At 43.8% G+C, this 13390-nt stretch overlaps 1 protein-coding gene across 9 annotated transcripts in view; it reads right to left on the bottom strand.

Moving 5' to 3' along the window:
• Positions 1 to 4080: 4080 nt before the first annotated feature.
• LOC133252737 (transducin-like enhancer protein 1) overlaps positions 4081 to 13390 on the bottom strand; it is a 92983-nt gene continuing 83673 nt past the window's right edge. For all 9 annotated transcript variants that reach the window (XM_061425616.1, XM_061425612.1, XM_061425615.1 and 6 more), the window contains 6 exons: positions 13060 to 13309; positions 11101 to 11348; positions 7524 to 7671; positions 5769 to 5919; positions 4814 to 4890; positions 4081 to 4670 (listed from right to left, as the gene is read on the bottom strand). In XM_061425616.1, coding sequence (XP_061281600.1) covers positions 4563 to 4670; positions 4814 to 4890; positions 5769 to 5919; positions 7524 to 7671; positions 11101 to 11348; positions 13060 to 13309 — 982 coding nt within the window. In that variant the 3' untranslated portion in view covers positions 4081 to 4562. The remainder of the gene's footprint in view (positions 4671 to 4813; positions 4891 to 5768; positions 5920 to 7523; positions 7672 to 11100; positions 11349 to 13059; positions 13310 to 13390) is intronic.

Consider the following 13390-nt stretch of genomic DNA (forward strand, 5'->3'; position numbering starts at 1 on the left):
CTGATTCCTAGAATGTCAATGTTCACTCTTGCCATCTCCTGTTTGACCAATTCCAATTTGCCTTGATTCATGGACCTAACATTCCAGGTTCCTATGCAATATTGCTTAACAGCATCAGACCTTGCTTCTATCACCAGTCACATCCACAACTGCGTATTGTTTTTGCTTTGGCTCATCCCTTCATTCTTTCTGGAGTTATTTCTCCACTGATCTCCAGTAGCATGTTGGGCACCTACCAACCTGGGGAGTTCCCCTTTCAGTATCCTATCATTTTGCCTTTTCATACCTTTCATGGGGTTCTCAAGGCAAGAATACTGAAGTGGTTTGCCAGTCCCTTCTCCAGTGGATCACATTCTGTCAGTTATGTGTAATTATTCTAGATTAGCTCTGCTCAAAGTGTGGTCTCCAGACCAGCAGCCTCAAGACCAACTAGAACTTGTCATAAATGCTGATTCTCAGGTCCTACCCTGACCTAGTGAATCAAAAACTCTGAGACTGGGGCCCAGAAATCTGAATTTTAACTAGTCCTCTAGTGATTCTGATGCAGACTAAAGTTTGAAAACAATGTGTCTAAAAACAGGAATCCAACTAACACCAAACCATATAACTCTTTAAGTACTAGGACAACTATATAGCCAGAGAAGCCTTGGCTATCTGGAGAGTAAGTTTCCTGGGGCAGAAAATGCGCCTCACACAAGCTTCATCTTGCTCAGGGAAGCCTGAAACTGTGGTGATTTGATGATTTCATTGCCAAAGGAAGAGTACAGAGAAGACATCCTTGAGAAACAAACAAGCCATGATCTACAGCAGTGGAAAGTATGAAATATCCTTCCTCATGCTCAAGCTGATGGCAGAGGCAACAGTCCCTTGATGGAATTAAACAGCATGCTGAAATTAAGAATTTGATCCCCTCTGTCTGATTTGCTGGGAAACTTTTGGGAAAGTCACTACCTCATTGTGCCATTAGCAAAACTGCAATTTTTAAAATCCCTGTATGAATGCTTTGGAGCCAGCTGCTACTTACCAGTCATGAACTCTTCAAAGAATCTTCAAAGATGGAAAAATCTCTCAGGACTTCCCTGGTGATCCAGTGGCTAAGACTCCATGCTTCCAATGCAGGGGTCATGCATTTGATCCCTGGCCAGGGAAGTTCCATATGCCATGCAGCCAAGAAAAAAAGAAAGTCCCATCTCTTAGGCCACTGTGAGGATTTTTAAAATTTATAAAACAGTTCCCTATCATCTGTCAAATAACAGAAACTTTGAAATTTTTAATTATCATATTGATGAAATATTTTGTTATTATGAAATAAGTAGTACTAGAAACATCTGGTAATGAAAAAGGTATTACAAAACCAATCTTACTAGGCCTTCAATTATTATCCAGCAAACTTCAATGCCATGAAAGAGAACATGACAGAAACCTACATTCAAGGTTAAGACTGTGAGTGATAGAAAAAAAAAAAAGATTAAATAAATATTAAATAAAACCTATTAAAAAGAATAGGGAAAACAATCATTTGCTTAAATTTAGTCATAAATCCTGGTGGCTCAGACAGTAAAGAATCTGCCTGCAGTGTGGGAGACTGAGACAAACAGTGTGGGTTTGATCCCTCGGTCAGGAAGATCCCCTGGAGTAGGAAATGGCTACTCACTCCAGTATTCTTGCCTGGAGAATTTCATGGACAGAGCAGCCTGGTGGGCTACAGTCCATGGGGTTGCAAGGAGTCAGACATGAGTGAGCAACTAACACTTTCACTTTCATACACCTATATACATCAGAGAAATGTGCAAGTTGTAAATATTTCAAATGAAATGAAAAGGAAATTTGGAGAGCTTGGAAATATCACAGGCCACTTTATGAAACTCAAAAGAATAAGCCTGAATTTGGTTCTATCTCCCATGAGGTCAGGAGGACACAGCTTCCCTGAACCTTGGTTACTTCTATAGGGATAATGACAATCATCTCTTGATATTTTTATATGCAAACCTGCCTTGCATGGCTCTCTAGATGGATCTGAATCTGTTGAATCCTAATTCACAATCCATTTTTCAAAGCAAGAGGTACATAAACATTTGGCTTACCCAGATTTTAATAATCACATGATTCCATGTTTCCTGGGGAAAAGAGGTGGGGCCTCCTAACTTTACAGTAGGGGAGCAAATCTCCCACTCATAGATGGTGCTCCCAGTCATGCTTCACACACCAGATTCTGATCTTCAAGACCCTGAGATATAGGCATGACTATTTTATCATTCCCATTTTGCGAGTGGAGAAACAACTGGGCAGTCCCCCAAGATTCCAAACCTTGAACAGAGGGATGAGCTCTGCAGAACACCTCTTCTGGGACCAGACTAGAGTCTCAACCAAAAGCAAATGGAAGTGGTTTCATCAAATTGAAGATAATTGATGAACTGATAAAGATCTAGACCCTCAGAAAATCCCATGAGAGAAAGAATATTGGGAGCTTGGGAAACCATAAAGCATGAAGGGAGAAAATGCACTAACAGAAAATGGGACTATTTCCTTAACCCAGAATCCCTCCAAATATATTCTCCCTTCTCCATGGGTACCCACTGCACAGGAAGAGACCATAACCCCCAGACTCCCCCGTGTCTAGGTCTCCACTAATGGATTGGTAATGGAAATGATAGAGAAATTCCTAGTCACCTGCCTGGGAGGACACCCTTCCCCTGGACTCCCACTCTTTCCCTCTGGGAAGGAGGACTCCAGTCCCTCTGGAGGCTGGGACTAGAGACCACGGGAGTAACTGTGGATGCCCAGAGCTGACTAATGGCCTGGGTCTCTGGGTCATAAGTGGGTAAGACACAAACCCTTTGTGGTCTCAGAGCCACTGTATTGTTGGGTGCTGTTATAGCAACTTAACCTCTACTCTACTATTACAGAAAACAGGGAAGGTGAGGCAGGAAGGAGAGAGACCAGAAAAGGTAAACAGTATGTTATGAACCCATCAGAGTCTGTAGTATAGAAACCTACTTCATTATACAGGGAAGGGATGAGAGAGAAATCAGCTTCAGTAATTAGGCCTTTGCCATCCACTTAATGAGAAGAGAAAATATTTAACAAACTGTACATAACACTATTTTGGCAAAAAGTAAACAAAATACTGTTAAGTATATAAAAACAAATTGGTCTGGATAACAAATAAAAAATATTAAGACAAATTGCCAACAATTTGCTGGATCATAAGAAAATAAGGACATTATAAAATTCCTCAGGTGCTATTTTTAAACAGCCAGAAAACCTGGCTTGAAATTATTAACCATGATTTTTTAAAATATAGCAGTAAATAACAGGTATATAAAGAATGAGCCATGTGGCCTTTTCAGGAGGAATCATGCATGGCAACTTATTAAAAGCCCAGGGTTACAGGTTCCATCTAATCAAATTAGTAGAAGCTTGTCCATGAAGATAAAGATCAGACTAATGACAGGCAGGAAGGGCTGCAGCTGTAGGGAAAGCCTTAATGAGAAGGATGGAGCAAAGTGCTGGGTGTGGTTGGCTTAAGTCAATTAATATAATAGATCAAATAAGTATTAATGAGATAAAACCAGCGGGCACCTCACCTTTCTTCTACAGTTTAATGAACTCCACAGCTTTGTGGATATCATCAGTCTTAGCACTAAACCCAAGTCACCTTCATTTCTTGAAATGTAAAGCCTGTAAAGGGAGACTATAGATTTGAAAGTGCCAGGCTTTCCTAGAAAAAAAGAGTATTCTGTCTCCCAGTGAATCACCAAGAAAAAGTAAAGTTTTAATTGACAACCTCGAATCACAAGAGTATCCAAACAAAAGAATGAATCTTGGCTTAAGTCATGTTATGTTAGCTTCCCAAATAAAATCATCATTAATAAACCTTTGGTTACTTATTATTCTTCCTCTTGACTTCCTGATTAACTCAGAAGAGGTAATTAGGTCCTAGTGCAGCAGGAGTCTGTGACCAAATATATTTATAAAACGAGAAGCGCATTTTAAAACTTCCTGTACAAATTTCTGAACTTTGCTTATAGAACCCACACCAATGATTAAAAACAATAATGGAGGAGAAGGAAAAACCACTTATTGGTACTAAAGCCTTTACTGTAATAAACCAAATATATTTACAATTTATACAAATGTTTAACCTTCAACAAAAATACAAAAAAAACATTTCACAAGATGCAAAACCAGGAAACAAGTTCATTGGAGACACCACTGATCTACCAAGGACAGATAGGAGGGAAACCACAAGGAACAGAAAGGTAATCTCGGCAGACCTCACAGAAAGAAAAGGATGAACTCTGCCTGGGCCGGCAGGCTCTGTTCCTGGAGCCTCCAACCCTCACCCCTCTGTCCATGTTGCCTCGGTGCTCCATTTGGTCTAGGTAGATAGGTGACCTTCTCTTGATGTGCTCGTTGCCTCCTCTTTGTAGACGCAAAGTAGTTTTGTGTCAAGGTTTGGAAACAGGTTTTTGTGTTTTTAAAGTTACGACTTTTCTATTTCTACAAATTCAAAACATTTTGGCCCAATTCAACTATAAACATTAAACCACATAATGTTTTCAGTAGATGACTTCATAGACTGTAGCCTTCTTGTCCCCTGAGCCAGTGACAATGTATTTGTCATCCACAGAGATGTCACAGCTGAGCACAGATGAGGACTCTTTGGACTGGAAGAGAAAACAATGGACGTGTGTTTGGTGTGGAATAGAGATGCTCCAGGCCCTGTCCCTCCAAGGCACCTTCACTTCCAGCATCATCAGGAACACTGTAGTCCAACTGTTGCCATTCTGGGTGAGGAGCACTGACTTACCTGGAATATACTAGCTCCATAGGGGGTCCTCCAAGCATTGAGGAGGTTATCTTTTCCAGTACTCACAAACCATTTACCTAGAATTAGCAAAGGAATAGGTAATAAGATCAAAATTCCTGGTATATATTAGCTACCTGAACTTAATCAAACTCAGAGCATTGTTTAATTATGAGCTATCATGCCCAAGGGTGTGACATAAGTAGAGAAGGCAGGTTTTAAATATGGGCTCCATTGTGAACCACCTGTGATCTTGGGTTTAATCAAAGCGGTGGCAGGGACCATTTCAGTCCCATTAGCCACTGGAAACATGACAAGTAGCTTTACACCCAGCACACAGTGGGTCCTCTGTCAATCAATGAAGTTGTTTTCTGTTAGTCTCCTTATGATAAATGGGACTAGAAAGGATTGAATGAGGAATCTAAGTTAAATGGCAGATAGGATATATGGCACATAGAATGTGGTCAGTATAATGTGATAGCTATTAATCCACCCTTCATCTCATGAATAAGTATTCCCCATGAACTTCTCTCATATTCCTCACTGCAGACTGTAATGGTCTGGGCGCCCCGAAATGCTCCCTTCTCTGACCATGGGCTCCTCATCCTGGTCAGTCTACAATGACCTGCCCCATTCTCCTACAAATTCCCACCCATCCCCCTCAGAGGGGTACCTAACTGCCCTCCACCCACACTTCTGATTCTCTTTACTAAAAACAAACATGCGTCAAAACCTTGTATTAGGCAATTTTATCGCCTGCTGACTTTTCTCAAATTAGGGAAACAGACCGAAACAGACATCACTATGCTCTGAGGGACAATTTTAAGACAATAGAATGATTGCATCCAGCTGCTCAGAGAACAACATTTTTTCCAGATATGATCTCCACTGTATTTTTTTAGAAGTATTTTCCATTTCGGCCACCAGCATCCTCCAGTTTCCTTTCAGCTGAACTCACCACAATAAGCGAATTTTAGGGACAGCACACAGCTCTCGTGGAGATGCAGCTGGTACTTGTCAGGTTTGTTCACGTGGAGGACTTCCACGTTGCTGCTCTCCATGCCCACAGCCAGCCACTCCCCAGTTGGGCAATACCCAAGGGAGAATATCTACAAGAAGCAGAGAGGCTCACTGAGTAGTTTGCCCATATAGACCTGGGAAGTGAACAGACAACAAAGGGGAAAACTAGCAAGAACAGGAGGATGTATTAAGTAAAGCGCAGGCTGTGGCCAAGTCTACAGGACAAGCAACCCAACCCAGATAAGTCAAGTGTTAAAGACCTTGAAGGAACAACTTGAGAGAAAGAAAAACAACACTTACTCCATGTGTGATAAAACCAAGAAGTAAATTCCCAGGAACTAATAAAGGTATTCATGTGTGTTGTCTGAAAGGGTTGTCTTTTATAGTTAGTGGTGGTGGTTTAGTCACTAAGTCATAACCAACTCTTGCGACCCCATGGACGATAGCCCTCCAGGTTTCTCTATTCATGGGATTTTTCAGGGAAGAATACTGGAGTGGGTTGCCATTTCCTCCTCCAGGGGATCTTAATGACCCAGGGATCAAACTCCATGTCTCCTGTACTGCACGTGGATTCTTGAAAGCCTGTCTTTTATAGATACTAACTGAAATACTTATGGATGAAATGATACAATGTCTGGGATTTACTTTAATAAACATAATCCAGTGTTTGGAGGCAGGGATGACAGATGAGAAGGGTTATGTGTTAGGAACTGAAGTTGGATGATGGGCATATGGAGTTTATCACATAATTCTCTGTGCTTTCATATATGCTTGAACATTCTCTGTTCTCATATATATTTGAAATTTTTCATAAGAACTTTTTTTTTTTTAATAAAAAAATGTAGACGGAAAATAGAATCCTAACCATAACGGAAACAGGGCTGGAAGGGAACAGGGAAGACTATAAGGAACTCAACAAAATTTTGACAGGGACATGAAATTTAGTTGAACGTATAGTTGCTTTCCATTTCTGTCCTACTTTTCTGAGTCGAATTATTTTTATTACCAAAAAAAAAAAAAAGTAAATAAGTCATGACAAAATAAAACAATTCCACCATCAAAAAAACAGTTAACATGGCATGCACTGTCTTTCCCCAAACAGGCCTAGATTCAGACACTTGACATCTAAATAATCTCCCCAATGCACAAAGTTGCCATTTTCCTATCATTTCAAAACTCCATAAATCTAGTCAGCCATGAGTCCAGTTTCTAAGGGATGACTAATAAAACAGGCACCCACTGAGATACCACTGTATTTTTTAAGCTCCCTGATGTAAGTGAAATGAATTAACTTGTAGAGCTGTTGTGATTTTTCTCTACTCCTTGTGACATCCCTGCATATTTTTAAAGGTCTATTTATATGAGAATCAAATCATCTCTCACCCCTACATCAGATGGTGAGAAGATGGACAACACATCAGACCCTGTACTTTATTCACGGCACAAATTCCTGCAATGAATTCACCGATAAACAAAACAACTAACAAGTCTTTACCTACAGCATTTTAAAAGCCAGTCTAAGTGTTTCAGGGTGATTTGGGGTGTGTGTGTGTGTGTGTGTGTGTGTGTGTGTGTGTACCTCAAATGAAAGTCTGGTCTGTTTGTCTAGCGTCCACTCTCCTGGGGGTGAGGGTGGGGGCAGGGTGCCACACACCGAGCACCGTGTGGGTCCCGGGGAGGGACAAGCACACACCTGGGAGGTGAAGTCGTGCTGCTGCAGCTGCCGCCCCTCGCGCAGGTCCCAGGACCGGACCGTGTTGTCCAAGCCGCCCGTCCAGAGCTTGGTGCCATCGTTAGAAATGTCAATACAGCTGGCCCCGTCCGTGTGGCCCTGGAATTGCCTGATAAAACAAACCAGATTGAATAATGATTTCCTGCCAGAGCTCAAGGTAAACACTGTTGTGTTGTTAGTTTTGGACTCGCCGGGCGTGTGTCATCTCCTCGGTGTCTGCTGATGTGCAAGATCAAACCAACCTTCTTCCCTCGAGGAGGAGAGGAAACGGCACCTGCAGATTTTCTTTTCCTTTTTTCATGATCCAAGTGCTGAAGAAATGGAATGCTGTTTTAGGTCACCACACAGGAGAAGTTAAATACGCTCCAAGAGCTATTTTTACAAATCTGTCTGGAAGGTGAAATTCCTCCCAGGTCTGGAAAAGTGTTTAAGTGTGAAAAGAAGGGGGAAAAAAAAAGACAAACACACAGAATCCCAAGTGTATTCCTTACAAGAGGCAGGCCTTGCCTCTAACCACAAAGGCCTGTATCACCACACCACAGACTCGGGGCCCAGGAGCACACCCATTTCCATGAGTGAGTAGCACCGAGATGCCCTTCGTGCCAGCAAAGCATGAGCTCATGTATTGACTCAACCTCACGTTCTCTATTAGAAAAAGCCCTGCATTAGGAAATCTGGACTCCCAGAGACAAATGGGCACACCAGCCTCCTGACTCAAACGCACGGGGCAGAGAGAGCTGATTGCTGACTGACCCCTGGGCATGGTCCTGCCTGGAATTCCAGCACAAGGCCTTTGTTCTCTTGAAGGGGAATCTCATGCCTCAGTCAATAACCACCACCAAAGACCCAGAGAACACATTTGTGGTTGCCAAGGATAGGATGGGGCGGAGGGAGAGGGATGGACTGGGAGTTTGGGGTTAGTAGATGCAAATTATTACGTTTAGAATGAATAAACAACAAGGTCATACTCTGCAGCACAGGGAACTTCATCCAATCTCCTGAGATAAACCATAATGGAAAAGAATATTAAAAAAAAATGTATATATGTATCTAACTGAGTCATTCTGCTGTACAGCAGAAATTAGCACAACATTGTAAATCAACTATACTTACACACACACACACACACACACACACACACACACACACACACATACAATGAATCACCACCAAGAATAACCAACCAACAGGGGTTTGCTGAGCACAGACGCTCTGCCAGGCCTCAAGTGGGGCTTGCTGAAGGGAGGGTGATGTAACCCACCACAGGGCTGATGGTGTGGGGGGTCATGGGCCTGGTTTTGCAGACCAAGAGGGAGCAGGCAGGGGAGTGACTGGAATAGGTGAGAGGTGTTCCAAGGCTCGATCACGATGGCAAACCAGGCAGAATCCATGAGAGAACTGCTTGGGAACTCAACACGCACAGCAGAGTTTCCACTGCCTCTTCTTCCTGTTACCTTATTATTCCCACAGAGCTTCACACTTTAAAGATGAGCTTGGAATGTAAAGGGCATGGAGGAGAGGATGTGAGCTCCACTGCTGCCCTGAATTCTGAGACAAGATACAAAACAGTATTTCAAAAGTCTCTCTTCTGAAAACTACTCAGAACTTCCACCATGGTCTTCTCCCCCATGCACCCCAACTCTGTCCCTCAAAGTCCCAGCCTGCATCCAAGGTGTCCCCACTGGTCCCCCAGGCCTACTGTAGTCCTACCCCACCTTTCCAAAGTGCTGCTTTTCCATCTTCAAAAACCTTGTGAAACCCAAGGACCTCCTTTTCATTTCAGCCTCTGAATTCTTCTTATCTCTGGAACTCATGAAATACCTGTACTCCTTGAGAACAACTGTTTCTCTGGGGACCTAAGCACGTAGCTGGTGCTCATTTCTCCATCCCTCCATCCACCCATCTCAGCTCTGCACTAAGGCTCCTAGAAAGCAGCTTTTAGGGCTATTCAGAACGTGCTGGGTCACAGACATACACAGATATTCAACAGACTCTGCACTGCCCTGTCACACAGGGTGGCCACCAGCTGCATGTGGCCAGTCCAAACAGAGAGATGTGTGAGGCATGACCCCATCATATCCAACAGGTACTTAAGCCCCAGGGGCTGGCACAGAGCAGGAGTTCAGAGCACATGAGAGGGCAGGGTGCCCAAACCCCTTTGCAGCGCCTCCATGATAACATCAGGATAAAGCAGTGCACAAGTGACAGGGGTTAAACAGATGAATACTTGAAAAGCACTTCAAATGAATATTTTGAAAGTGTATTTATTAAGTTAAAAAAAAAGCAGAAAACAAAGAAAAAATAACTAATAATCACTAGGCTAGAAGTTTGAAGTGGCTGTTGGCTCTGGCTCCAGTTGTTCACTTTGCTCATTCTGAGCTGCCCAGAGTGACAAAAATAAAATAAAATAACTGCAGACTGTCACCCACATGCAGGGACAGAGCCTGGTGCGGTAAGACTTGGTAGATTTCTACATAAAAGGCTGAAGAGTGAGCCGCTTTAATGAGTTCCACGCTCTCTTCCTTCCCTCCAGCCCGTGGCCTGGAAGCATGGAGGGAGTTCTGCTTAAGTAACCTATGAGTCTAAAAATGTACCACACGCAATGTTTCTAAGTGAAGATGAACTGTGACATGAAAGGGCAAAACATAGGCCCATTCTGCTTTAGATGTTTAATCACTGCTTCCTTTATTTATTTATTCATTTATTTTTTGGGTGAGTTGGGGGCTACTCCCTAGCTGTGGTGCATGGGCTTCTCATTGTGGTGACCTCTTGTTGTGGAGCACAGGATCGGTAGTTGTGGTGCATGGGCTTATTAGCTGCCCCATGGCGTGTGGGATCTTCCCAGACCAGGGATCGAACCCATGTTCCCTGCAATGGCAGTCAGATTCTTAACCACTGGACCACCAGGGAAGTCCGGTGCTTCCTTTTCAAAAGGCTTTTCTCTATCATCTCTGACATGAGCATCAACTTGGCCAGAGGGAGGGAGCTGGCCAGAGCCGAGGAGGGACACAAAGGTGGCAGATACCAGGCAGCTAGGCTTGTTCCTGGGGGAAATGACCCCTGGACAGGGCTTATTTAGTTATTGAGAAACACTGCTACTTTAAAACCATTTTGTGGGTTAAATTCGTGGAATCTCTTCTAATGTTCTTTTGTTGATTTTCTGTTATCCTGTATCAGTTGGTTCCTGTTTGCACATATGAGGTTCCAGGCAAAGCCAAAAACATCTAGCGTTGAGGACCTTTTGTACCTCCATCTAATCCATGGTATTCTGCCCCTTGGCAAAGGCCAGGGATGTTTTTTAAACAAATCTGGCATGAAGAATAGGAACATTAGGGAGGTAAATACAAAGTCTGGGTGACACCCAAGCATGGCAGCAAGAGTGTAAGCCCCTGAGGGCAGCGACACGGTCCTGACACCCCGTTCCAAGCCTGGCCTGTGTGGGCTGAGAACTTGGGGGCAGGCAGAGAAGTAGGAGAAATGGGGGGAGGGGGCCTTTCTGACCCAAGGAGCCCCAACTTAGGAAACCACCCCCGCTCACCTCACCAGCGTCTGGTTGTGCAGGTCCCACACAGCAATGTTGCCATCGCTGCAGCACGAGAAGCAGACCTTGGAGTCCGGGCTGATGGCCAGGGCGTAGCAGGCGGGGGCCGAGGACGTCAGCTCTGCCTTGATGCGCGGGGTGGGAGCCGCCAGGTCCCAGATGGACAGGGTACTAGCTTCCCCTCCCACTATGAGAGTGCAGCCATCAGGGAGCAATTTGCAGGAACGGATGTAGTTATCCCTGTTCTGTGAAATAAACATAATTCAATTGTTATAATGCATGACCAAGCAGTAACAATGCTATGTTCTCTAACGGCTATCTTGGTTGTTGACTTAAAAAGTGGTATTTCACGGACACTAGCAAAGCAAGCAGTCTATAGTAAAGATCCGGGTCTGATGGCCACTGGCTCCTTCAGAGTAGTAAACAAAACAACCTCAAAGGACTGCTCAGTGCATGTGAAGGCTCACATATAACTCCCACTGCTGCCTAGTTTCCTGCTGAAGAGACGAAACTGAGACCATCAGTACATGGAAGGTGGGTATACATGTACTTCTCTATGAAAAAAACCACTTTTCAAAGCTAGTTTAGAAATCTTTGACCTCATTACCCTGTTATTTACTATTTGCAAAATGCAGACTTGCTGCCTGGGTTTTGGTTTTCATTACTCTTAAGTCTCTCTGCCTAAGGCTTGTACCGTGTCTTCATTAGCCAGATGTATCCTTGTCTGGGAATTTAACACAGCTGCTTTCTCCAGTTGTAACCTGGCTGCTGTCATATTTAAGCCTTTCAATCCAGAGGCCAAAGAAATCAACAAAAGAAGGCATCTATCTATCAAAACCAATACATTAGAAAGGAAGGTGAAACCTAAAATGACCCCCCTGCCTCTGCCACCACCAACAAAGAAGTAACCGCATCCCCAACAGAAACAGCCAAAGTCTTTACTGTGCTTTAACCATGGCCTATTGTTCAAAGAGGAGAGAAACTGTAACCAGTGTGATTTCAAAAAAATGAGTGTTACAGAACTCTCCTACTACCACAGAATGTTAAGTTGTTTAAGTATGTTTCCTCATGTTTCATTAATAGATATATGTTTAAGTTATTTGATTACAAAAATAAATCAAGGACTATCCCAAAGATCCTTTTCATCTCAAAACCATAGTCTGTCTTCTTTTTGGAAACACCCTCTCCAGAATCCTTGCTGTGTGCCCTGCAGGCTGTGGGTCAAGGACCACAAGGTAGCCTATAGTCTGCCAAGGCCAATGGTACGTGGTCTATGAATGGGTACTGTACATGGGTACTCTGTAAAGGACATGTCCCAACATGTTCTATGATCCCTAAAAATGCAACATGGTATTCTCTTACTGTGGGAGTGGGGGTGGGGAGGTGGCATAGGTGCTTGAAGGGAGCACTCCCTCCCACCCCACCACCCCCATTCTGCTGATGGCTGCCCTGATTTCGTGCAGTGTGATCTATTAACTCTTTCCTGAAGTTAAGGTCATAAAACTCAGCCAGATCTCCCTGAAAACACAGCCCCTGTTCAGAACGGTTCTATGTCATGTTATCAAATGTTTACTCTTCAATATTTATCCAAAGGCTGCAGGGAAATTAAAAGTGGAGTGGAGTACAGGGCTCAGAGTCCAGGCCTAGCTGCCCTCCATCCATTAAACGGGACACCCCCTTCTGAACACACATTCAAACAAGAACAGCTTCTGTAAACTACCGTTGAAATATTTTTTTAAGAGAAATCCATCAACTCTGGGATTTAACCACTGAAATAGCAACAAATGAAACCTTCACGCTGAGGGGAGAGGGTGGGGAGAGCTAAATGGCTAACACAGGAAACAGAATGGGCTTCCATTTCCTCATAATGGGAATAAAACCCAGGCCCCGACAGCGATTTCCTTATTGCGTCTCCAAGGGGAAATTACCCTGGTGCACCGGTTCCTTCTCACTCACCAGACAATCGAGCTGAGAGACGGGGCTCTTGTTGCCGGGGTGGCTGATGTCCCAGACCTTGACGCAGCCCTTCCCACCCGTGTACACGTGTCGCGTGGGGTTGCTGATGGTCACCGCACACACCACCTCTCCATGGCTCAGGGTGTTGATCTGGCGAGCGTGTCGGGGGATGCCAGGGCCGATGAGGGCATCTGGGGGGAAGGGGACGGGCTGCATCTGACCATCTGCGGTAACGTGGAAGGAGTATGCGCTTTTGGAGATGGGATGATTAGGGAGAAGAACATGAGAGAAGACAGAAAAAATATTTATCATAAAGCAAGTAATCATTACC

This window comes from Bos javanicus, chromosome 8, assembly GCF_032452875.1.
Source record: "Bos javanicus breed banteng chromosome 8, ARS-OSU_banteng_1.0, whole genome shotgun sequence".
In the NCBI taxonomy this organism is placed as follows: domain Eukaryota; kingdom Metazoa; phylum Chordata; class Mammalia; order Artiodactyla; family Bovidae; genus Bos; species Bos javanicus.